Source organism: Juglans regia, chromosome 5 (genome assembly GCF_001411555.2).
Source record: "Juglans regia cultivar Chandler chromosome 5, Walnut 2.0, whole genome shotgun sequence".
NCBI lineage: Eukaryota > Viridiplantae > Streptophyta > Magnoliopsida > Fagales > Juglandaceae > Juglans > Juglans regia.
Window position 1 is genome coordinate 6621797 of NC_049905.1, and position 24650 is coordinate 6646446.

At 37.0% G+C, this 24650-nt stretch overlaps 3 protein-coding genes across 3 annotated transcripts; all 3 read right to left on the minus strand.

Annotated features, from left to right (window-relative positions):
- Window positions 1–165: 165 nt before the first annotated feature.
- Window positions 166–1538, minus strand: LOC108989863 (protein FAR-RED IMPAIRED RESPONSE 1-like). The gene is made up of 3 exons (XM_035690418.1): window positions 810–1538; window positions 523–699; window positions 166–438 (listed from the first exon to the last, which is right to left on the minus strand). Exons 1-3 carry the CDS (start codon window positions 1467–1469, stop codon window positions 370–372), a joined length of 906 nt encoding a protein of 301 aa, XP_035546311.1. The 5' UTR covers window positions 1470–1538; the 3' UTR covers window positions 166–369.
- A 6605-nt stretch (window positions 1539–8143) lies between these two features.
- Window positions 8144–10671, minus strand: LOC108989874 (ran-binding protein 1 homolog a-like). Its single transcript, XM_018963637.2, has 4 exons — window positions 10405–10671; window positions 10153–10304; window positions 9931–10056; window positions 8144–8798 (listed from the first exon to the last, which is right to left on the minus strand). The coding sequence occupies exons 1-4, from the start codon at window positions 10557–10559 to the stop codon at window positions 8569–8571; spliced, it is 663 nt and encodes a 220-aa protein (XP_018819182.1). The 5' UTR covers window positions 10560–10671; the 3' UTR covers window positions 8144–8568.
- Window positions 10672–11360: 689 nt separating this feature from the next.
- On the minus strand, window positions 11361–23657 carry LOC108989873 (clathrin heavy chain 1-like). Its single transcript, XM_018963636.2, has 30 exons — window positions 23447–23657; window positions 23125–23329; window positions 21988–22076; window positions 21784–21862; window positions 21521–21648; window positions 21025–21123; window positions 20811–20919; window positions 20527–20606; window positions 20221–20448; window positions 20074–20139; window positions 19742–19858; window positions 19400–19597; window positions 18981–19097; window positions 18761–18820; window positions 18276–18362; window positions 17607–17690; window positions 17367–17501; window positions 17217–17279; window positions 17040–17144; window positions 16846–16958; window positions 16458–16710; window positions 16185–16321; window positions 15828–16106; window positions 14731–15733; window positions 13864–14349; window positions 13576–13746; window positions 13308–13493; window positions 13058–13180; window positions 12841–12951; window positions 11361–11926 (listed from the first exon to the last, which is right to left on the minus strand). The coding sequence occupies exons 1-30, from the start codon at window positions 23501–23503 to the stop codon at window positions 11777–11779; spliced, it is 5118 nt and encodes a 1705-aa protein (XP_018819181.1). The 5' UTR covers window positions 23504–23657; the 3' UTR covers window positions 11361–11776.
- Between the last annotated feature and the right edge of the window lie 993 nt (window positions 23658–24650).

Here is a 24650-nt window from a genome sequence, read left to right on the forward strand (position 1 = left end):
AAATTACAGGTTTATTGATTTACTTTTTTCCACGTTGACATAAGAGGCAATATCAAACACAGTATAATTTACAAACCAACAACTGATGACAGTCACATTCAATCAAAATCACATAAACTGAGTACTTGGATACAAACTCCAACTTACATATATAGCGTACTTGGATACAAAATGTGCAAAACGTGGGCTTAAATACCAAGCCGCATTTACAAAACGAACACTTTTACCACTAATACATAGTCTACTCCAAAACTCTAACACTAACACACAAATTCCTACGTTTCACCCCTAACACACATGCCAACAAACTACATCCAACCCAAATTCAACACACAACATAAGTAAACATAATGGATCTCTAAAATTTTGCTACAAGACGATGCTTGGCTGCGTTCCATCTGCCATCTTCGGTTGTGTTCCATCCATTCCTAGTTGCATCTGTGAACATAATATAAGATAAAGTAAGACCCACATAAAAAACAACGAACTATATAATAAAATGATTTCAAGTGGTAATTGTACACTTTCTTGTGTCCCTATCACTGGATGTTGTCCACTTTCTTGTGTCCCCATCACTGGATGTTGTCCACTTTCTTCATTGACCATTATGGGAGTTTGTACATTTTCTTGCATCCTCATTCCCGATAGGCCGAGTTGGTTTTCACTGCTTTCCAATAGTTCGGTGTCCAATCTACGCCTCTGACAACATAGAAAATACGAATGAGTTCACAAGTAAGTGAAAGTAATAGTATATTATCAAATACTCGAATATGAACATTAGGTAATAATGACAATAAATATGCTCTCACCAGTCTACTTTTTCCCTTATCTTGTTTCTTATTCGCAGCCTTAGTTTTAATTTTCTTCACTCGTTCCTCCATCCTCGACATCCTCCTCTTACACGGGGGTCTTCCCTTGCCTCTGACAACATGGGGACTTAGCACCTTTTTGGAACTTCCTTCCGTGACTGCATTCACGGTACTTCCTCCAACATTGAGATCTATGTTGGAGGGCTTCGATGTGCACCATACCTCATTCATCGCATACAAGTTCGAAATCATTTCCTGAGTATGTCCATCGCACGAAACTGCATTTGTTATTACCTCATTGAAAGTTCTCAAAATACGTTTATACCTAACAGTTTCGGGTCTCTGATCAACAGCGTCATAACTGGTCGAAATAATAGTATAAGCCCGTTTTATGTCTTTCCTCCACCGGTCTATTATGTACTTTTCTGGCAACTCACGGACTTTCTTAGCTGAAAAGATGGCAAGAATATGTCTACATATTATCCCTCGCATCTCAAACAACCCACAAACACACTTCGCCTCACACTCGGCCTCATTAAAGTAAAGAGTATACGTAACCTCCTTGATGAAATCTTCAGCCTTAACTTGATCATCGACCGAGTAAGTTGCGATTACTCCATCCATTTTCTCGAAACGACAATGACAATATATCATTCCCATTATCTCTTGTTGAACCTCCTTAAATTTTGCATTTGTGTATACATCTTGAAACTTCTTCTCAAGAGCCAAGTGTGATATGCAAGGGATAGTGAAGTTAAATGAATTGAAATCAGCTTGGTTTTCGTTCTCAACTTTTTTCTTGAGAGCATTGTCGAACTGATCAACAAACTCTTTAAGGTTTGTTCTGGCATGCACGTAGCCATCGAAGAAAGCATTCATGCTCTCACTGCGTTGAGTTGTACTCATTCTAGCCCAGAACGAGTTCTTTAAATATATCGGCACCCAAAACTCTTTTTCTGCATATAAGCTTTGCAACCATGGATTTTCATGCAAGTTGAAAGTATCATTGAGGCTTTTCCAAGAATTCTCAAACTCCTCAATTGTAAGGGAGTCATATACACAAGATAGCAACTTACTTTTCAAGCCACATTTGTATTGACCATGTGAACCAAGTTTCTCAGGGACCTTTCGCAATATGTGCCACAAGCAATATCTATGCCGCGTGTTCGGGAAGACAATGGCGATCGCATTTTTCATTGCGCGATCTTGATCTGTAATAATAGCATTCGGCGCTTTTCCATCCATGCAATCAAGCCAAGTTTTAAATAACCAAATAAACGATTCTGTATCCTCACTTGAAATAAGGCCTGTACCCAAAAGGATTGACTGTCCATGATGGTTTACACCCACAAAAGGTGCAAATGGCATTCTATACCTATTTGTCAAGTATGTGGTATCGAATGTTACCACATCTCCAAAGTAGTTGTATGCCCCTCTACTACGGGGGTCCGCCCAAAACACACTTTTCAGTCTATCATCATCTTCTAATTCCATGAGGCTGAAAAAACCATCATTCTTGTTTTGCATCCTTCTAAAATACTCAAACAGCGCTTGAGCACCACCTTTACCAAGAAGCAGGTGTCGTGCCTTGTCAATATAGTTACGACAATCTTTTTCTCCAAATGGTACGTTCTCATACCCACCCGCTTCAATCACAAGAGCATGGAAACTCTTATTCATCCATATGCCAGCCTCATCATTAGTATCCAACACCCTCTTAACGGACTCGTTAACTTCTCTGTTGCATCTGAAAAACCTGGATTTTCTTGGACTGAGCCCATGATTGTGTGTGTTAAAGACGGATGTCACACACAGCTTCCCATCCTTTAACATGACATTCATCCTTACCTTGTAGTCTGTCTTGCTTGTTGGCCGAGGCTTCGAGACGTTTGACGACCTATTCCGTGCCTTACCACCCGAGCACATCCCACAGTGACATATTTCACAGTCCCATCTTTCTCTCTTTTACTCCTTTGTGTCATTACCGGGAAACCACATTGCTTTCCGTAATGTTTATAATAATTCATCAACTCAGTCTCCGACTCAAAACACAACCCTGGCATTGGCTCCTCAGTAATATCAACCAATGTTTTGAATACCGTACCGGACGACGTACCAGTCAAGGCACTGGAACGAAATATTTCGGTATTGGTACCGTTTCGGGATAGTCGATATATAAATAAATTATATATATAAATATATATAAAAATTATATTTCAAAATAATATTTATATATAAATACATATATATATAAATTATAAATAGTTTAGTTTAAATTAGGGGTTAAAAAATAAATTTGTAATTTGAAAAAATGAAAAAAAAAAAAATACACAGGCCGAAATATCGGCCGGTACCTGCCGAAATATAGGCCGGTACAAGCCGAAATTTAGGCCGAAACGTCCGGTACAGTCCGGTACGGCCGGTATTTTGGCCGGTACGGAACACATATAGTACCTGTACCGGCTGGATGGCCGAAACGAAAAATTTCGGCCGTACCGGCCGATACGGTACAAAATTTAAAACTTTGATATCAACCCCATCAGTGCCAGTCTCGTTCGTATCAACCGTATTACCCACAGAGGCAGTAGATTGCGCTTCAACTTCTATTGAGTCTGATGTGGCCTCACTAATTTCTTCAACAGAGTTACTTTGCTGCACTATATTTTCCTGTAAATTAGTAGAAAAAAGTATGACATGAAAAAATATGTTTTGAATAATAATGTAAAAGACACTGCATGTGGAGAATCCAAGACATCACCTCACTGGCACATGGATATGGGTTGGTAGAAGTTGGAGGAACGAATGCTGGTAAAGCCGAACAAGAGCTAGCAGCAACACTAGCGCTGGTTTGTACACTAGAACTGGCAGCTACACTAGAGCTGACACTACTTGAGGAACTAGACGTGGGAACGGAAGTAGAGATCCATGGGTGTTGCTGCAGTTTTCCAAAAGGTATGTCGTAAACATAAGCAGTTAGACCAAATATTCAAGTACAACATTAACTACAAAGGCATACTCTACAAAATGATCACCTGGCTGCTCCATGGATATGGGTAGGCAGTTGGAGGAGGTCCCATCATTTGTATAGCGGAACTATACAAGGCAGCAGTACTTGACGCGGCACCGGAACTATTCAAGGCAGCACTACTTGACGCAACACCCAGGCTACTCAAGGTAGCAATACTTGACGCGGCAGCGGAAGTAGAGTTCCATGGGTGTTGCTGTAGTTTTCCAGAAAAATTTAAACATAAATAATTAGACAAAATATTCAAGTTTAGAAAATTAAAGCACACTAACTACAATAAATATTCCAAGAAATGATCACCTGGTTGCTCAATGGATATGGGTAGGCGTTTGAAGGAGGCACAAAAGGTGGTAACCACGCATGAGGCACTGGACCATAGTAACTTGGCATGTAATTTGAAAAAGTTGGATAAAGTGGTTTTGATATGTTGTCCTAACATATAGCAACATAATGTTAATCAACCCAGTTCGATAATAACTACACATAAAATAAACACACGCCAACTGTTGAAAGAGGTTTACAATACCTGGATTGATGGATTGGTGATAGGAACTGTTATGCGGGATACATCTTCTTTCTCTTTCTCATTATCCATCTATCTCAATAATAAAATTAAGATGCACGCACCTACAATATTATATTAAAATGACTTTCAATATGACAAAAACATTTTTTTTCCTATTACACATAGTAACAAGAAGTCAAGATATCCCTTCAGGACTTAGCCTTTAAGACTTAGCTTAGCATCATAATTTAGTCTACACTTTTGAAATTAAAATTTTATTCTATACTAGAAGTCAATCTTTACAAATATATAAGTAAATTGAAAAATCTTTACATAAATACTTGAATAAGAAAAATAATTTAGTTGGACACTTTTATATATATATACAACTTTTTACTATATTTGTCATTCAGTATTTCTTTACACAAAAAAATTACAATCAATTTCAAACGGAATGCAAATGTTCATCCCAAATAAATTTTTCCCTTTCAGATGCAATCAAGCCACTGGGCGTGCGTTTTCCCTTATCAACAAGAAAAAATAGACTAAAAAAAATAAACATCTAAACAAAATAAACTACATTTTTTTCAAACAATAAATCACACTTAATAGTTGCAGCAACTGGATATGGACATTACCAATTTCAAATGGAAATGGGTTGCAGCAACTGGGCGTGCGTTTTCCCCTTCCGAAGACTGCAAATGGTCACTCACGGCAGACGGCGTTTCCCCTTCCGCACGAACTGGCATTGACGGCTTCTATTTCTCTCGCTCACAGTAGATTTTCACTCACATCTGATTCACTTCACCCACGGCAGATTCACGAAATAAAATCTCCCGCTCGAAGAAAGCTTCTATTCTGCTTTTCCTTTCCGTTTCTATTGTTTTACATTTCAATTTCTTTTTTTTTTTTTTAATTAATTACTTACGTGGCAAAATGCCACGTAAGTGTCGTCCGTAGGCGGGCACAATGTTGTGCCTGCCTGTAGCAGTTCTAAAAAAAAAAATTGTATTAGTCTTTTTATGATTTAATAGGATTATATTATCTCATATGGTATTGGTTTTCTCTCTAAAACGTTATTTTAACCTCCTCTACAAAATTATTTTGATCTTATAAATTATTTTGACTAAAAAATAGAATAAAAAATATTTTATTATAATTTTAACTTTGCTCAGCCCTCCTATAACAAATTTCTGGTTCTGCTACTGGCGATACTTACGCACTTCATCGCCACAAATATAAAAGTGTATGTCAATAATATGATCAAGCTCGGGTTGTAATCGAATATAGATAAAACGAAGTCTATATATATATATATATATATATATATATATATCTTATATATATAATTTTTTAAGAGCTTCGCTTCTATTAAGTCACGTCATCTGATCATGCATTCAATAATTGTTAATCAACAAATTAAGTTTAAAAGAGTTTTTAAGAGTTCAAACTAATCGTAGAAGTTTGGAACACTTTGTCATCTTATATTTATATTTATATTTATATTTATATATTTATACTTAAAAGCATCTATCGTCAATAAACAGTAATGATGAACAGTATTCTTATTTTATATTTTTCTTCTTCGTCCCTCTCTATATCCTCAAACCAATATTCTTCACAAAATACCACAAAATCATCACAACAGATCACAAAATTACTACAACAAATCATACAATCACTATAAAAATCATTACAAAATCACCACACAAAATCATCACAAAATAACAACAAGCACAGACCAAACTCACCAAAATCATCTCAAAATTACCGTAGGATGATTACAAACTCACCATAAATCATCCTAATTCTATAAAATCACAAAATTTACAAATTTACAAAATCACAAAATGGGAGAGGTAGAGGGTTGGGTATGGAGGAGCAGGGGAGATGCCGTGGAAGACTGGTGGTGGCCTTGTGGGCTGTAGGAGGCGGATCTAGGCCGTCGTGGTGGTGCGGTGGCATGGGCTTGGCTAACAGTGGCACTACGGAGAGAAATCCGTGCGTGTAGAGGTGCTACGTGGTGGGGTTAGAGAGGAGCTACGGGTGGTGAGTTCCGTGGTTCCGTGGAAGTGGTCCCCAGCGTGAGGAGAATTCGGTGGTGGTGTTTTTAGGATTTAAATCCAACCCTTCATCATAAGTCTCCAAATTTGATCAAATGGTGAAAATTTAAATACTGATTTAAATTAATTTAAAATAGATAATCAACATATAAATATCATATCATAAATAAATTATCAAATTTAATTTATAAAATACTAATATTTCATCATTAAATAAATGATGAAATTTTGTTAAATATTTTAAAAAAAGTAAAACTATATAAATAATTAGAGTTTTAACATAATTTAAATATGATAATATTCTTAATTAACTAAATTAGGCAAACATCCCTTGGACGTTACCTACTACTAGTTTATATATATATATATATATATAATGAAAAATGATACTTGTTATCGTGAGTGTACAGTGCTACGCAATTATTTAAAAAAATAAATAAATACAAGACCTACATGAAAAAATTAATTAATTTTTTAATAATTATTCTCTCTCTTTTTCAAATGGAGTAATACACGACACTTGCGCACTCCATGACTGTATGTTTAGTCATCTTTCCTTTATATCTATTTTTTTAGAGTTAATAATAAAAGAAAAACCAAATTTAGAAAACTCTACAATAAAGTGATAAACAAAATTAATAATTAATAATTTTGTCACGACTAGTAACAAGCATTCAATAAACAGCTAGCTTGATTTCAAGCCCACTTACAAATAAAACTTCTCATTAACTCTAATATCAATTACTTATATAATTTTAAAATATATTCTTTATTTTTTATTAAGCCATCTATCTAACCATTCTTCTAATTAAACTTATTTTTTAAATAGTCTTAAAAGCATTTTTTTTTTTAATTGCAAGCAAGTCATTACTTTTTACTCTTATTGACAAAAGACCCTTGATTTTCTATTCTATTTGATTTATTTATTAAACTCCCAACCTCTTGCTCTTCTCCTCCCTCTCATGCATGCATCTCAACTCCATGACTGTATGTTTAGTCATCTTTCCTTTATATCTATTTTTTTAGAGTTAATAATAAAAGAAAAACCAAATTTAGAAAACTCTACAATAAAGTGATAAACAAAATTAATAATTAATAATTTTGTCACGACTAGTAACAAGCATTCAATAAACAGCTAGCTTGATTTCAAGCCCACTTACAAATAAAACTTCTCATTAACTCTAATATCAATTACTTATATAATTTTAAAATATATTCTTTATTTTTTATTAAGCCATCTATCTAACCATTCTTCTAATTAAACTTATTTTTTAAATAGTCTTAAAAGCATTTTTTTTTAATTGCAAGCAAGTCATTACTTTTTACTCTTATTGACAAAAGACCCTTGATTTTCTATTCTATTTGATTTATTTATTAAACTCCCAACCTCTTGCTCTTCTCCTCCCTCTCATGCATGCATCTCATCTCTATTCCCAGGTCTTAACTAAAGCTTTTCAATCTACCATCCAGTTTGCTTTTCTCCTCCCTCTCATGCATCTCATGATCTCTATCTACATCTAAGCTTTTTTCAATCTACCATCCATTCTTTTAAATCTGCAACCAAGCATGTTGAGCTTTCAGAATGAGCCCACTGTCGAACAAACCTGCATTTTCTTTTGGGTTACAAGCATTTTCTTTTAGATCGTTTGTCCAAATTATAATAGACTTTCCACAATTTCTGGTAGAAATGGGTTTGTAGCTTTGGTCACAAGTAAATGAACTAAAACTTCAAGAAAATTGATTGACAACAAGACAACCTTTAGTTCATAAATTGGAAAGATGACAACTCCAGACTCTGCAGAAAACAAGAGATTATACCCCAACAAAACTCTCAATGTTTATAATAGCTCTTTCCTACAGCAGCTCCTGAGCTTAATGACCCCGGAGCAGCATACAACGTAAATAAAAGTGTAGAAAAAAAACCCTACGATAAACTCGGAAAACACCCAAATCGCAAAAACACAACCCCTCAAATAAGCAATCAAGAAACAAAGTTCGACCAAATGTTGAAAGGGACTCCAACTGAAGAACGCACAGGACGAACCAAATCATGCCCATAAATCACAATCCAATAAATTGCATCGTTTAATACATGGATGGGAAAAAGGTCAGCCAACCAACCTCATCATATTGCCAGGTATTAATGTCATCACAACCACATCCTCTTCAAGTGGAGGAAGCAGGCTCCTCATCTTTCTTCTCAGTTTTTTCTAAATCACTTTTAGTTTCTTTTTTGGCTGCAACGGGCACCTCTTCCTCAGCTTTGTCCTCTGTTTTCTTTTCTTCAACGCTCAACTTCTCAAGAAGCCCAGCAGCTGCAGATGCATCTTTGTTTTCCTCCGTTTTCTTTTGGGATTCAGCAACTTCTTGAAACTTCTCCATGAAGGATTTGCAATCTAATACAAAGAAAACATTAATAATATAAGTTAAGAGAAAATTTTCCTCAAATCAGATTTAGTCATCAAGACTAAAGAGAACTTAATAACAACAATATAAAGAGGCACAACAGACTATATACTTTTTTTTCTACGCTACAGTGATCAGGGCACCAAGCCAACGGTAAATGGAAGGCAGGGAATTTTTTTGCACAAAAATCTACTTTAGCATGAGATTGTTGCAGGAAATTATCATAAATACAAGGAGTTGACTGCAGAACATACTAGTTGGCTAAAGCAGTACTCTACTGACAATTCAGAATTGATCATCTGTAAATATGTAATAATACTTTCTTGAATCTAGTACAACTAGGAATCTGCGGGAAATGAACCATTTTCTCACACATATGGTTGTCAAATACAAAGAGATGTCATTCTTATGCAACAAATAAGAATAAGAATAATAAATTTGGGAAAATTAAAAAATAAATAAGTTTGAGGATGATTGACCTTCAGATTTTTATCTTCATGCATGAATTTACAGCAGGCAGTTCTTAGCCTTGTTTAGCCAACAAGTAATATTGAAAACATTGCTCCCCAAACTATTTTTTGTCACTTCATCCGCATTACTTAACCACAAAATTTTCAGAAAATCAAACCATGCTAAGTGTAAAATACAATCAGAGACTTAAAGCAATATGTAACTTCTTTTTTTATGAATACAAACCAATATGAAACTTAACCCTTAATTTGAAACCCATCTTGAATATAATCTTAGAAATGAGGCTTCTATTTCAATAACATAACCCTCAAGCAATTTGAGATCATATTGGCTAAATCAGAGGAAAACAGGGTGTGATAGTGACAAATTACAACTCAGACACTTGAAATCATATTTTCATTCCAAGTCATTTCTTGGGGCAATCAATATTTCTAACTTCATAAAGTTTTCGATCACTTGTGCAACACAAACGTGAAAGGTTACAGTGCTCAAAATCGTTTCCTGACGCCTACATAAATCATACGGCAATAAGAAAACCACGTGAGTTCATTCAACTTATTAGAACTAACATATACTGACCAAAAATCTTCAACACTCACAAAAGTAAAATATACTGTAGTCTGTCGCTCAGTTAAGGAGATCAAGACTCACTCTCAATAGAAGCAAATCTAATGCAGAAAAGCTCGTCCTTCAATTCACCATCGGCAAAATCAGTGGCGTGCCAGACACACGACTTCTCGTTTCCAGCGTGTTCCTGCACCGACATTGTCGGAAGAACTGGAAGAAAAAGTACAGAAGCCCGCGTCAGACTGGAAGAGAAAAAATCTAACCCTAGCTCAAAAAATAAAGAAAATAATTACAAAGGTAACAGACCGAGATGGTTGGCGCAGATCTTGAGGGTCTTGGACTGTCTCATAACGAGGCGAACCTTTGCGGTCTCCTTATGCTTGAGGAGCTTGACGGTACCAGCGCCTCTCTCCTTCCACTGGTTACCATCTTTATCGAAACGGTAGAGCTTCGATTTCCTACACATCACCGAAATCAAATCAAGAACCGAATCAAAGTATAGAAAAAAAAACCTAGAGTTGGAAGAACAAGGGAGGATATATAAAATGAAAATCGTACAGATCCAGGATGGGCTCTTCGTTCTCCTCTCCCGTAGAGACTGCGACCTCCTCGAGCTTGACGATCGGGGCTACCTGAGCGCCGGTGTCCTCATCCTCGTTGGCGGGAGCTTCCTCGTCCTCTCTGTGCTCGTGCTCGGGTTCGGTGCTCGCCATCTTTCTTTCTTTCTTCTAGAAAATGAGAGAGAGAGAGAGGGGCTGGGAATTCGGCCGCTGGCAAGGGAATTAGAGAGGTTTTATACCACCAGAATGAGCGCACCAACAGCGTATAAAAGCGTCAGGTTTACGTATTATAAAAAGAGTAATTAATTGTGCACTATTTCGACGCTTTTAATTCAACAAATGACATAATTTAATTTACAATAATTTAATTTTTTTTTTAAATTTGTTTGGTTTAGAAATATTTAAATAAAATTATTTAATTGAGTATAGTACAAATTTTATTTTTTCATAATTAATTATGATTTTATATTAATGAATAAAAAAATTAAACCGAATCTAGATTTATAATTTCAAACAATTTGTCAAATAATCTTATTTATTTACACTTTTGAAAATTACTGTTGGAAATTCGGGCAAATTCAAATGTAGAAGAATTAGGGATACCTATTTTCTTCTACTTTTCTCATAATTGAACGAAGAAATGATGTTTTTCTTCTCATATATTATTTTTTAATTTTCCAGTCAGATCTTATTTTTTCCCTAACTAGATTCCTTTATTGAGATAATGAGCGATTAGGGTTGCGTCAGAGTTTGAAGTTTCTGTGATTTTAATTGGAAATTTGACTTAGGTTCTGCCCAACATGACATTAGTGGAGAAAGGCAGGTTTTCTCTGCCACCAGGCATCCATTTTCTTTCTTTCCTCTTCTCACATTATTCATATATTTATTTAAAATTTTGAGAAAATTGATGATTTGAGAAAGAAAATAGACGCCTAGAATTAAAAAAAATGAACGGGAAATCAATAATGAAATTCAATTAAAAAAATTAAGCTTTACTACAAGGAAGTAGTGCCTACAAAATTTTCTAAGCTCTAATTGGGAACCCGAAATGCATGTCTTTAAAACAAAACAAAACAAAGATAGCGTTGAAGAGAGGAAAGAAACCTATACACGAGGTAGGCTTGGCACACCAAAGCATTGGCTTGGTCACACCCTAACCCATACAGGAATGGAGCTTTTGTTTATGCAACCCAAAGAATCTTCAAAAGAACGAAAACCACATAAAAGATGTACTGGCAAGAGCGAGAGAGTATCCGACTGGCACGACGGCTTTAAGTTTCTACCGTTCTTTAGAACCGGAAATAGTAAACAGGAAATCCCGAACTGGCTACTACAAGTGGTACTCACATTTATCTTCAGCAACACAGATATCAGTATGTGGGGCCCATTGGTGGCATACCGAAAGCTGGCATCGGAGGCATCCCCATCCCGCCCATTGGTGGTGGTGGAGCAAAACCTCCACCCATTCCTGGCATTGGTGGTGCCGGCAAAGCAAGAGGCAGCAACTGGGCATACATGTTCTGCAGATAATGAAAACAGAAAATCAGTCTTTTCATTGCTATTATCATTATTCGACTCAGGTACGACTAAAGTACTACATCTAAGCAATGGTAGCATTTATATTATTTGTCAAATAGCAGAATAATTCAGGACAACTTAAATTCCGAGTATTTAACTAATTCCTCGTCAATTTCTTAGTGACAAGGCCTAAAAAGTGGTCCTACAATCAGATCAAGGCAGCCAAAGCCGACCAACCGCCAGGTGGTGCTTTTACCAAGAGATATCAAACTTATAAAAACCATCAAGGTACATGTAAGTATTTTTTTTTTTTTTTTTTTGATCAGGATGATTTCTAGGCCAAGATATTGACAGAACAAAAGGTGCCCAAGTAGAGCTGAGCACCGACCCCTCAGGTCGGTAGACAGTTTTTTCTACTGACTTAGGGGTCGGCTATCAAAGCAAACCCCATTTGGTAGGTTGACAGTCAGGATACTGAACAGCCAAGCCGCCGAGAGAAAAACACAATACACAATAACAACAACAAAAACCCAAAAAGCCATGTCTTTTCTTCCCTCTTGTACGGGGAAAAAAAAAAAAAAAGGAAACAGAACCAATAATACATCACCACCACCACCTTCAGAATTCCTAAAATACGAAACACATGAAAGAATTCTTTGATGGCATCCTCCAATTATGCTGGTCCGTCTCGTGGGATATTTCAGGTATACCAAGTTACCAACCCCCTAAACCCGACACTTGAGCCAATAATGTTGGGTTCCCTTAACCACCGACTAGGAGAGAGGAAAAGCCTTCCAACCAAGTCTGTTTGGGTCAGTCAGTTTGGGCAAACCTGATGAGCACCCCTACCCAACCACAATTTCCAGGCACAGAACAGTGCTCCTTAATGACACAAAAGGATGGTGAATAGCCATACCTGCTGAGCAACCAAGTCCTTCTCCTCCTCCTCTTTAGCCTTCACCTCATTTAAAGCTTCAAGTTTGTACTTGACAAGATCATCTACCTTGCTTGTGTACTCTCGAATAAACTTTAACAAAAATATTATAAAAATTGGATGTTAGTAAAAGCAAACACTTAACAAAAGAAGAAGAACAACAAAAAAAAAAAATTGGTGTCAGACATAAAAAGGATACCTGCAAGAGGTATGGAAAGGCAAAATCAATCATATTGTTCATCCATGCAAGCTCAAGAGCAACATCTGGCCGAATTAAATCATAGCAAACAAAGAGGCACGATGCGAAACACTCTTTCTTTCCCTGCATACACACATAAGGACGCATATTACAAAAGAATATGTGTCAATAGTATGTGGGCATGTAATTGACTCCTTGCTTTGTTTTAGAACCATGTACCATCATAAACCAATAAAGTTTTAGAACAAACCTGCTCAATGAAATATACAAGCAACTCCTCTGAAAGTTCACGGTCACCAGACTGCGAACATGTTTCCATGGCATCCTTGTAAAGATTATCTTTCTTTGACAATGCAATAGACTGCTTCCATCTTCCTGCTTTCTTATAAATATAAGATGCAACACGCCTCATCTCAAGAAGCTCATGTTTCTCAGTCTGCACAATTTTCTCATTCAAAATGGGTTAGTGTTAATTCCACCATAAAAAAGTTCCAGTAATTAAAAGATTTTAACCTCACCTTCTGTGCGAGGCCTATCTGATCAAAATTATCATGCAGATCGATTGATTCACGTAATCTGTCATAGTCCTCCTCCTCCATATAAATCTCATTCAAAGCTTCATTTACAGCAGCAACATTGTTGCTCTGAACTGCAACCATGTATGGCTTCACAAGACGAAGGTGACCAGCCTGACACCCAAGAGGATACCGAACAGAAGAAGATATTACAGACAACATTTCCCAACTAAAAATCACCTCCCTACGAGAGGTTAGTGTTAGTAATGACATCATAAGCAATATTCATACCTTCCGCATTATATCCACTACACGGGTGTGGTCCACACGAAGCGCAAGCACATTGAGAAGGTCATTGATAAGATCAGGATGTTCTTGCAAGTAGAAATGCACAGCCCTATAGTAGAGCTCAACACTTGCAACTTTGACTGTCACATCCTTGAATTGCATGTGGTCCCATGCTTCTGGGGAGTGGTTCATTATGGTAGTTGCAGCATTGTCAAACTCATCATACTGGATGTACAAATAAGTTAACTCCTTCCAATGCTGCTGTTCATCACAAGCTCGTATGAGCTTTGGAATGTTCAGACGGGTTGAGAACAATTTGATGTGCTCCATAAGCTTTTCGTGACGATATCTTGCATATAGAACTCCCAATTCAGTAAAGATACCCATATGTGCACGTTCCAACCCAAGTCCACTCTCCATGAGAGAAATGAGCTCATTAAAGCATCCCCGGTTCTGGTAATACTCGCTTACCTCCTCCAAATCATCCACCTTAAATAACAAAACACATAATTAAGCAGTAAAACAAAAAACGGAATTCTAAAATGAGCAACCAAATAGTTATATTCTACAACAGTGGACCAAAAGTAGAGGTGCCAGCCCAGGAATGTGCACATCTTGGGGGTCCACAAGGACCAAAGCTGTATTCAATCACAGAAGAGAGAGAAGGGGGGTCTTGAATTTGCATCATGTAGTAGAATATAACTACAGTGAAATTCACTACAGATTTCCCTCAATTTTGTAAACATCTTGTACCTGAGTTGTTCAAAGATTTGCACCAGTGTGGCTAAACAACACACATACAAAACCATATAATGACTATTATAAACAAGAAGACACAAACATTATATGCACTCCAAACATGAATGGCACCTGTATGATGATGTTCAGACCACATATCTGAGCCAAGCGGAATTCCTCAGCATCAACACAGGCAAAGCAAACTTCTTTCCATGTTTTAGAGCTGTTGGCTTTCCGAGCTGCATCCACAGCACTTTGAAACTGTTTTAGCTTCACCAGAGTAACTGCCAGCTTAGCCCAGTTAGAAATAAATGCATATATGATCTTTGCTGCCTCATAGAGGGCTTCATCATATAAGCGGTCTCCAACATTCTGGAGATTGGCAACATTTGGCATGAGAATGAACTCTTCAATGTCACTGAGCCGATCAATCTTAGCATAAGCATAAATGAGTTCACTGTCCACCTTGGGCTCTTTGGTCTTTTGTCTAACCATTAGAAGGTACCTTACCAAGTCAGGGTACACGCTTACATCCTCAGCAGCCCTTATGACATCTAAAAATTCAGTGGCATCATCTGCACGGATAAATGACTCGATAGCATCACTCACTAACCCCTCTCGTAGTTGAGCCTTGGCCACTTGGCTCCAAACAGCATCTTCTTCTACCCGGAATGCAAACTCTACAGCTCTTTCAATGCTACGAATATTATCCAAGAGAACATTCACAGCCTGAACATTCAAATTGAACTTTTTAAAGATGGCAAATGCTTCTTCATACAATTGAGCTTCCACAGCCACCTCCCCAACAGCGGGTCCATCGAAATTGTCCAACCTATTAATATAATCCATAACTCTTGTTGGGTCAGCTTTTATGGCAGTGAGGATCAGCAGATTCTGAAGATTAAAATTGCCACTAAATGCAGAATTTTGGAGCACAATCTTCTCAAGAAGCTCAATTAGTTCATGTGGAAGATCTGCTGTCATAAAAGCCTTTACAGCTGCTGACACTTGCTCAGGACTATTGCTTTCAGGCAAAGCGGTAGACACAACTTGGTCAATTATCTGTCTTCTGTACTCATTTTCAGGATCAAGAACTTTCTCCCAGAGCTCACCATCCATCCTTTCCACCACATATCTAATGGAAAAAACAATAGATAAATGTAACAAGCATGCTGAATAGAAGTTCTAGGATGTAGGTTATATCTAGAAAGAAGTAACAATGTACAAACCTGGCCTGCAGTTTAAACAAGGAATTTTTATTTGTGACGTTTATAAGTTCATCATCACATTGCCCTCTGCGGTATGCAACAACCGCAAGAGTTGGATCCCGTTTCTCACAATATTTTCCCACAACACGAGAATCATAGTATGGGTTGGTAGTAAGAAAATGCTCTGGGTTATTGTTGCTGTCTATGATGATTTTACCCAGAGCATTGTGAACATGTACATCTTGGCTTCCCTCACTCACAAGATGCTCTAAGAACTGAGTCAGCAAGCGGAGACGGTTCCTACCAAAAAGGAAAATCAACGGTTAAACAAAATCAAAATGATTATGAAAACAGGGCATGAATGAGGAAACAGCGCACCTCTTCTCGCATTCCTCCACTAGGGGTTCAACAGGAAGAAGAGAACGAACAGAAAGAATTAGACCTTTGATGAAATCTTCAGGGCACTCGTCATCTAACAGCTGCCCTACAACTAGAGGAGCATTGCCTGGATTGACCTATCAAGCAGACCAAGGACTATAATTCTCTCCTTGATATTGACTCAGCTTTAAAAGAAATAACAAAAATAGAAGTCACAGAAAATATTCGTACACGTGTCCATGTGTGTGTAACATGAACTTGTCAAATATTTACCTTTTGAACATAACCTTCAATATATCGAAGCATGTTATTTGTGTACAGGTAATGGGTGAGATCCGGAACAAAACCAAAGCGATCACAGACATTAATAAGAGGACGTGCATCTGGAAGCTTGGCTTCCATCAGAAAGTTCTTCGTCTTTTCAGCGTCATAAAAGTTTGATTCCCGAGTCACACGCTCTACCTCCTTAATTTGGCCAGTTTTCGCAGCAGCTTCAATGTACTTGAAGTGGATATCAGGATCCTCACTATAGCAAAAGAAATTAAAAGTAACGAAAAAATTGCCACCCCACATATATAGGCACCTAAGGCAAATATTTCTCTTTTCTTTCAGCATAAAGAGGTTATTACCTACCTATAAAAAAAAATAAAGAGGTTATTACCTGGAGCTCAAATATGACCCTAAGAAAAAATACAATCCTTCATAAGACTTGAATTGATCAAAAAGTTTTATGCATGCCTCAACACCCAACTGATCAGCATATTCTTTGGCCGTCTGCATAGAAAGTATTCCGGTAAGCCTCATTCTTAGAAACGTCAGTTACAGCAATACTTGCTGAAAGAAACACTAGTTCACCTGCACAATTATCTGGAGATTGCCTCTAAGATTGACCACCAGAAGATCTTTCATGCACTCAAGAGCCCATTCTTTGGAAAGAGTTCCAAAGAAATCAACAAGAGACTGTAAAGCACGAAGTGATTAGAAAATTTCAAATATTCACTTTTGACCAAGTATGAGCACTTGAGACCAAACCTGTGGTTCAATTGCATGTGTGTTCACAATGACACGTTTAATATCAGGCAACTCAGTATAGTGCTGCACAATGAAAAAAGAATGTCAGAACAGGAGAGAATTCATTATCATTGAAGAATTTGGTTATCAAAGTTCAAGAGGGGGTCGTACCTGTAGAGCTCGCAAATATAAACCAGCTTTTTCACAAAGCTGCGCAATACGTGGGCGGTCATAATGACTGAACATGCCATTTGCTAATATAGCATCTGCAACATTTGGAAATGTCACAAGATTAATTTCCAGAACCTGAAAAGAATAGAAGATAAAACTGATATGAGCAAAGACATGAAAGAAATTATAAAATAACACAATAAGCTATTAAGAAATCAATTACAATAAGGAAAACTGAACCTTTGTTTGAAGGTGTCCATGTTCAGGTAGATTGGGCTTCAGCACGTCCAACAAGAAAGCTGTTGCCTCACGGATTAAGTTCCTCTGAACAACAGAATCCTTAGTAATTAAAAGTCTAAGTGATGAGGACATCTCTTATTAATGCTTTATTTATTTTATTAATGTCTTGTCTATTTTATTTAGGGTTTGTATTACCCTACTATTTAAAGACATCTTCTATTTTTGTTATTTTATTAATGTGTTATTTATTTCATTTAGGGTTTGTATTGCCCTACTACTTAAAGACTTGTAAGGAACATTGGAATGTAGGTTTTTGAATTAAAAGTGAGCGCCACAGCCGCCTCCTTCCAACCCCTCTTTGCTTTCTTCTTCTTCCTCTCTTCTCTTCTGGTTCCTTTCCTTCTCTCTATTACTCTGCTTCTATCTCTTGTTCTCACTTCTATTCTACATCACTAAGGTTGATAATTCCTAGTTTAAATCAACAATGATAATACAATAATTTTCTCGTGGTAGAAAATCTGATCATGCCAAACTGAGGTTAAAAAAATGAAGAATAGGAAAATGGCCTGCTATCTCTCCATTCATATTCAATATATATTTTTATCTTGGAAAGATAAACATAGAATCATAAACTATTAAAATGAAAAATGAGGAAAACCCTAATTGAACCTGAAGAAACAGATCAGTTATCGTGTTAAAGTCAATTGGGCAGCCTCCCTCCATTTGAGACATCATCAATGCAAAATTAACAGCCCCCTGCAATCAAGAAAGTTGCAAATCATCTAATATAAAAAAACAAAGAAAAGATCAGGCAGGTATGTGCAATGTCCCACAACTACATGTTCAACATTTTTTAAACAAGACTTGCTATTTGCTAGGAGTTGTGACAAGAACAAAACTGTGCTTTGAGTCATAAGGGAATGAGATATATTTCTACGAGAAGCGAAAGATACTGTTGACTTCAAATTTTTTTGTTTTCCTAATTAGGATGTTATTTTTAAGTTGGATGGAACACTTACAAAAATATGTCACACCCAACTTAAAAATGTTGGGTGGAACACTTACACAAAAATGTTGCACCCAACTTAAAAATAATATCCATTAGGTAAACAAAAAAAAAGCCTCGTATTTTCTTTGCAAAATAATCCACACACCTGGGGGTCCGATCGCAAAATTGTTTGTAGAAGGAACAAATAATCAGGTGTGTACCCAACCTGCATTGGTAAGGAAAACCATCAGTATGATGACCATCAACATGTACTGATTTATAAATTGTACTACAATGATATGGTAAAAGTCATACCATATAGGTATCAGTTTACAAATAATAACTATTCCTGAAATAATATTTGAAGATTCTGATTTCGAAATCACCTGCTTTGAATATATTAAAATCTTGTCAAACTCCCGCCTCTCGGCAAATGCAGCAACAACTTTTGGAGTTGCCCTAGCTTTTATATATATCTTCAGCGCAAGATCGTTATCCACAGTCTGCAAAATGAACCATTTGAAGATATTACAACTATCAAAAATATAAAATAGATGACTAAAAAGACCCAACTAAACAGGCAAACTGCAAAAGATCCAAGGAGACAACTTCCACTTATAAGTGAAAATACTAATGTGATTTTCAAAAGTTAATATGTTCCTATAAAAACCATGGTCCTAACCTACCCTAGCCAATGAGTGAGCATACAAGCTTTGCCAGCTTGAATAATTCTTGAAAACTTGTAAACAAGTCGCAACGCATAGGGTGTTACAGAAAAGAGTCAGAAAAAAAGTTTCATACAAACCTTCACAAGATCTCCAAGTTCCTCACTACATTCCAGCTTGTCCTCTGCCAACCAATTCTCTAAAAGATTCTTCTTATTCTGATTTACAACAAGGCGTGACAATTCCAACGATTCAAAAGCATTGAGTTTTCCTCTCGTTAACAGGGTTCCAAAGTACTGCAACAATGGCGGTGTTTGCCCTGCTTGCACAGGAACACTCTACAACAAATGAACACAAGCACATTAAAACCATGCCACAAAGTCACATGAAAATCTTACAGAAGAAGCATCTTGCTCTCAGGAACTTATCAGGAGTGAGAATTATGCAAAATCTGACCAAACATGCCAAACTGAAATACACACCTGAAATTTAGCAACAGTATCAGGGGTACGGAGTATTCCCTGAGGAGATTCTGCAGCAAGCTCTGCAGCCTCCTTATACTTAGTCTGAGTGAACAACTCCTGAAACCGCTGGATAACCTAAGCATAATGAACCAAACAAAAGTCAAGTAATGCAGGGCTCAGACCTCGGTAGTATCACCAATGAAAGCTCAAAAGCAAAACCAGTATCCAAAAATTAAATCACAACCACCGTTAATTTACCAGCTTTTGCTCCAAGCACACTACATTTGCCCCATGACAGCTCAACAGCAAACAATTATGATAAATGAAATCAAAATAAATGTTAAATTTACCATCTTGTCTGCACCCGGAAGGTTTCCTCTTTTCGCAAGATTAACAGCAAGTTCCAAATTTTTCAACTGCAAACCTCAAAAAAAATAGTTCAAAATACAATATTATTTTGTTCTGGAAGCCCAAAGAGGGAAAATTTATAAGCGTACCGATTCACTGACAAATTCTACAATGGTTTGTTCATTTACAGTGGCAAGCAACACCTGTCCTCGTCTATTGATGGCATAAAAACCCCCAACAGATGAAGCTTCTGTTGTCAAAAATATAGGATCTGGACTAATTCGATTTCTATACACTGCAGCAGCCGTCTCTAGGTCATACACAAAAAGAAGTCCAAGCTTCGTGATCACGTATATTAAACCATATTTTTGTGATATCTGCCACACAAAAGATAGCAGCTTAATTTCTGATATGCCTACACAGGACTAAGAAATTTAGTAAGAGACACTACTGACCTGCATTGACACAGGAAAGTCATCCGCAAAGTCTGGAGGAAAGAATAGATCTGCTTGTTTCTTGGTAAATGATGGTTTGCCTGAGAACACAAATCCATAATCAGTACAGGAAGGCATGATAGACAGCACAGGGTGTAACAGAAACAACAACGTTGGCTTTTTGAAAATCGAGTGCTTGTAGTTTTGTATGGCATGCAAAGCATGCATCTGATAAACCACTCGTAGTAGTAACAAAAAAGCTAGCATGAACTTCTATGTTTAGGTACATGCTAATGTTCACGGACCTGACTGGGCACCGAGTTCAATAATATGCAGCTTTGATGTAACCTGTCCAGCATTCAAGGTCTTCGAGGCAAAACAAATTAGAATTGAAGGATTTTCATTCCCTGCAACCTGTATATAACATGAAAATGAAGATTTTGCAGTACCAATCAGCACCATAACACCATAAACGAATATTAATAATAAAGCCCATATGAAAACAAAGGAGAATCATACTTTAAATGTGGCAAACGATGCAGCATGTGCTTCTAGAGCTTGACTACGTTGCTGATCCACAGAGAAAAGCTGCATACTTCCTTTGACCAGTTGTGGCCTCTATGAACAAAATTTTGAAAATAGGAAATATATCAATGCTGATGATATTGCCTGAACTGGTAGTTTTCTCACAGGTACGTGAAAAATAAAACACACAACACTACCACTTGGCATAAAACAATACACTAAAGGGAAAACTGCAATAGTAGGAACAAAATTTTTATCTATCATAAGAGAATAAAATGCAAAATTATGACCATGCTTGACCATTCAAGCAACAACTTGAGATAAGCACAGTATGTGTGACTCCACATTTTAAAGATATATAATATAAACAGGTACATGGCATAACTCTTTTAAGTGAAGAGCACAGAATACAAAGATAAGAACACACATATAAACAAGAAAACATTGACAATACACACCATAGACTACAAATAAGGATAGGACAGCTTACCTCCTGTGAACCAGGAGCAATTCCAATCAAAATCAACCACTTTTCCGTAGGATCACACCGATAGTTGATTATTTGATTGTTTGCCAAATTAGCAGTTCGCTCAAACATCTTCAAGGGCTCAGAATCACCTAAAATACCAGATGCATCAAGAATGATATATGAAACAATAGCCGCAGCAAGAGAGCACAGCGTGGAAGGGCAATCATTAAAATAAAGCCAAAAAAAGGGTAAACAACGTGATCGAGAGGAGTTAAATGTCTTGCCTTCAATCGACCAATGATATACTGAGGTCTGTGTCACGAGACCTAGCATCTTGGGGGTGATCCATTTCCAAAAGACTATCTATTCATTCAAAGAGGAAACCACATGACTTAATACTGTTTAGCAAATTCATAGTCATAGCACAGAGCAGGTTAAAAAGTGATGTCAAACACTTGGAAAATGCTTGAACAGAACAAAATCGTCACCTGCTCAGGCATCTGATGCGACTTGACCTTTGCTTTTAGTTCAATGTTGAATATTTGTAAATGATCCTGAGTAGTTCCCGCAACTTGAGCTGCAATCAAATATTGTTATTCATTAGCCTAACATTGTTATTACCACTTCGTAGAACTGGATCCAGCACTGATTTATGGGACAAGTTTTAAACAGAAAAATATGAACCATACAGAGTACACATATTGCTACCCCTTTCCAAACAAAGAACACTAAACCACAGCAATAACATCAATCCGTACCATAATCTCAAGTTTGCACTTGGCAAAATAAAATCCAATTGTGTCAACAGCTGATTAGCAAAATGATTGTTATTTCAATGCACAATGCACATCCCTATGAAGATAAATCATATCTTTAATGACAAAACTCAGGTTACCTTCCGTTTAACAAAACCAGTGTTTTAATGGTAAAATAAAAAATATTACGATTCATCAATCTCGAGGGCCTCATTATGTATAGGTTGTTTGTATAAAATCTATTCATTTCGATGAGCCTTAAATTTTTTATATGGACACTCATTTTCATCATCGTATTTTAATACAACTCAGAATGTCAAAAAGTCTAATAAACTCCAGTAGAATGGTAAAACTATATGTTATATTTCTAACTTTACAAGGATAAGCTCCTCTAGATTTTCTAGGATAACTCCACGTTGGGGTTCTTAAAGTTCAAACAGTCTTTTCGTAAATTAAAGTCGTTCAGTTTTGTCATCACGACATTATGGTTAAAATTCTCCATTATTAGCAAGTACCATCGAACGATCCATCATTTTTTCCATTGCATTTAAAGAACAACTTTAGAACCATTAATTTAAAATAATTAATAAGATTTTAATCCCCCGCCGAATAATGGCAGATCTGATCAACTAAAAAACAAGAATGCAAGAGTCAATTCCGATCTGCAATTTAGAAGTTGACATATAACAAACAAGCAAACTTTACGCAAAGTCTTGCTCTACAATTTCTGCATTATCTCCATACTACAAATTCTACCGCGGGAACGTAATCTTCAGTGCCAGAACACTAAAATGACAATAAAGAAAAGAAAACTGTAAATGAGAAAACGGAATTCACAATTCACAATTCAGGGGGTACATATTTCCGCACCTTTAAGAGCGAGAATTCGGGAATTGGGGTTCATCAATGCGGAGTCGGCGGTGATGGGTCGCCTCAAGGGCTGCATGGGCATGTTCATGTCGACGATCACCACGCTGTTCTGCGGCGCCGTCTCCCTCACGCAGATGTACTTGTCCGACTCCATGGTCACGTGCGTGAATGTGATGAACTGCGGGTTAATCCCAATGCTCGGTAACTGCAACAACCACGAAAACAAAAAATAAATCAAAAGTCCAGTCGAATCCCACACTCACAGACACAGTCGGAAGCATAATAGGATCTAGAGAGAGTTGATGGCACGGAGGGGATTTACCGTTAAGGTCTCTTTCATGGTGATGGGGGCATTGCCGGCCGGCATGGGGGCAGCCATGGCGGCGTAGATCGGTGGGAATGACCCTCACAGAGAGAGAGAGAGAGAGAGAGAGATGCAGATCTAGGAAGGAGGAGAAGGAGAGGGAGGGTCGTGCGGTGGAAGTGGCTTTTCTGCGTGATTTCTTGAAGAGAATTTGGGAAATGAAGGAAGAGGTTGTACATTTTTATTTTTATTTTTATTTTTGAAGGTTTTTATTCAAATATTCAAATATTGTTCAATCGTCAATGTCAAGGGCCGCTACTATTCTTCTACATGGAACACCATAATTAAACACATACATTTTATTTAATTTTTTAATTTTAATCTCAATTAATACACTATTTCTTTTTATGATTAGTCTGATCTTACTATTGCTGATACTTCTTGTTAAGAATTTAAATCCTCTCAAATTCACCCCTAAGATTCACTTTCTGGTGAAATATGAAAAAAAATAGAGAAATAATAATAATACAAGAATTTACGTAGAAACTCTCAAAAATAGGAAAAAAACTACCAGACCTAAAGAAGAAAATATACTATGTGAAAAATTATTACAATCACACAATTTTTCTCCTCACCCCAAATGACACCCACAAAGCTTCCCCACTAGCAAAACTTTAACTCTTACATCTTTCCTTTTTACAAGAAAAGGCTAATAGAAGAATTTTCTTAGAGTCACAAGTTACTAATTAAGCTTATGACTTGGTGTGTTTTATCTAGAGGCTAAGCCCTCTTATTTATAGGTTATGGGTCTTTAATCTTCCCTCACTCCCTATCGATGTGAGACTCAAGAAAGGAGCAAACCCAACAATCTCCACCTTGCGACTTTGGCTGATCCCACAGCCACGCTTCACCGCAATGAAGATTATCATAACTTCTGCTATCATGCTCCACCATAAAAGCATACCCACTCAGAATAAACCAATTCCAAGCATTTCAATTTCGACCAATGTCGAAAATAACATTGCTAAAAAATTATGGTGCAACTTCCACGTTTGGCTTTCCTGAAAGTTCATCAGCCATCGACATAAATTTCCACCACACACACTGCATTAATGCCAAACCAATGCATGTGTGCAAACTTGTGGATCTGTTAACATTAACACATCCTCTATCATGACAACTTTGGAAATTAGTGGCATGCCATGAGGATGTACATGTCCCT

Excerpts from the sequence above, each read along its gene's own strand:
- LOC108989863 (XM_035690418.1), bottom strand. The coding sequence starts at position 1,469 with ATGGGAATGATATATTGTCATTGTCGTTTCGAGAAAATGGATGGAGTA. Across the intron at positions 700-809 it reads ATAAGGGAAAAAGTAGACTG|AGGCGTAGATTGGACACCGA; the intron begins GTGAGAGCATAT and ends CTATGTTGTCAG. Across the intron at positions 439-522 it reads TGATAGGGACACAAGAAAGT|ATGCAACTAGGAATGGATGG; the intron begins GTACAATTACCA and ends TTATGTTCACAG.
- LOC108989874 (XM_018963637.2), bottom strand. The coding sequence starts at position 10,559 with ATGGCGAGCACCGAACCCGAGCACGAGCACAGAGAGGACGAGGAAGCT. Across the intron at positions 10,305-10,404 it reads GAAGAGCCCATCCTGGATCT|GAAATCGAAGCTCTACCGTT; the intron begins GTACGATTTTCA and ends GGTGATGTGTAG. Across the intron at positions 10,057-10,152 it reads GATCTGCGCCAACCATCTCG|TTCTTCCGACAATGTCGGTG; the intron begins GTCTGTTACCTT and ends TTTTTCTTCCAG.
- LOC108989873 (XM_018963636.2), bottom strand. The coding sequence starts at position 23,503 with ATGGCTGCCCCCATGCCGGCCGGCAATGCCCCCATCACCATGAAAGAG. Across the intron at positions 20,607-20,810 it reads TGAACTCGGTGCCCAGTCAG|GCAAACCATCATTTACCAAG; the intron begins GTCCGTGAACAT and ends TTGTGTTCTCAG. Across the intron at positions 18,821-18,980 it reads TTTTAATATATTCAAAGCAG|GTTGGGTACACACCTGATTA; the intron begins GTGATTTCGAAA and ends TTACCAATGCAG.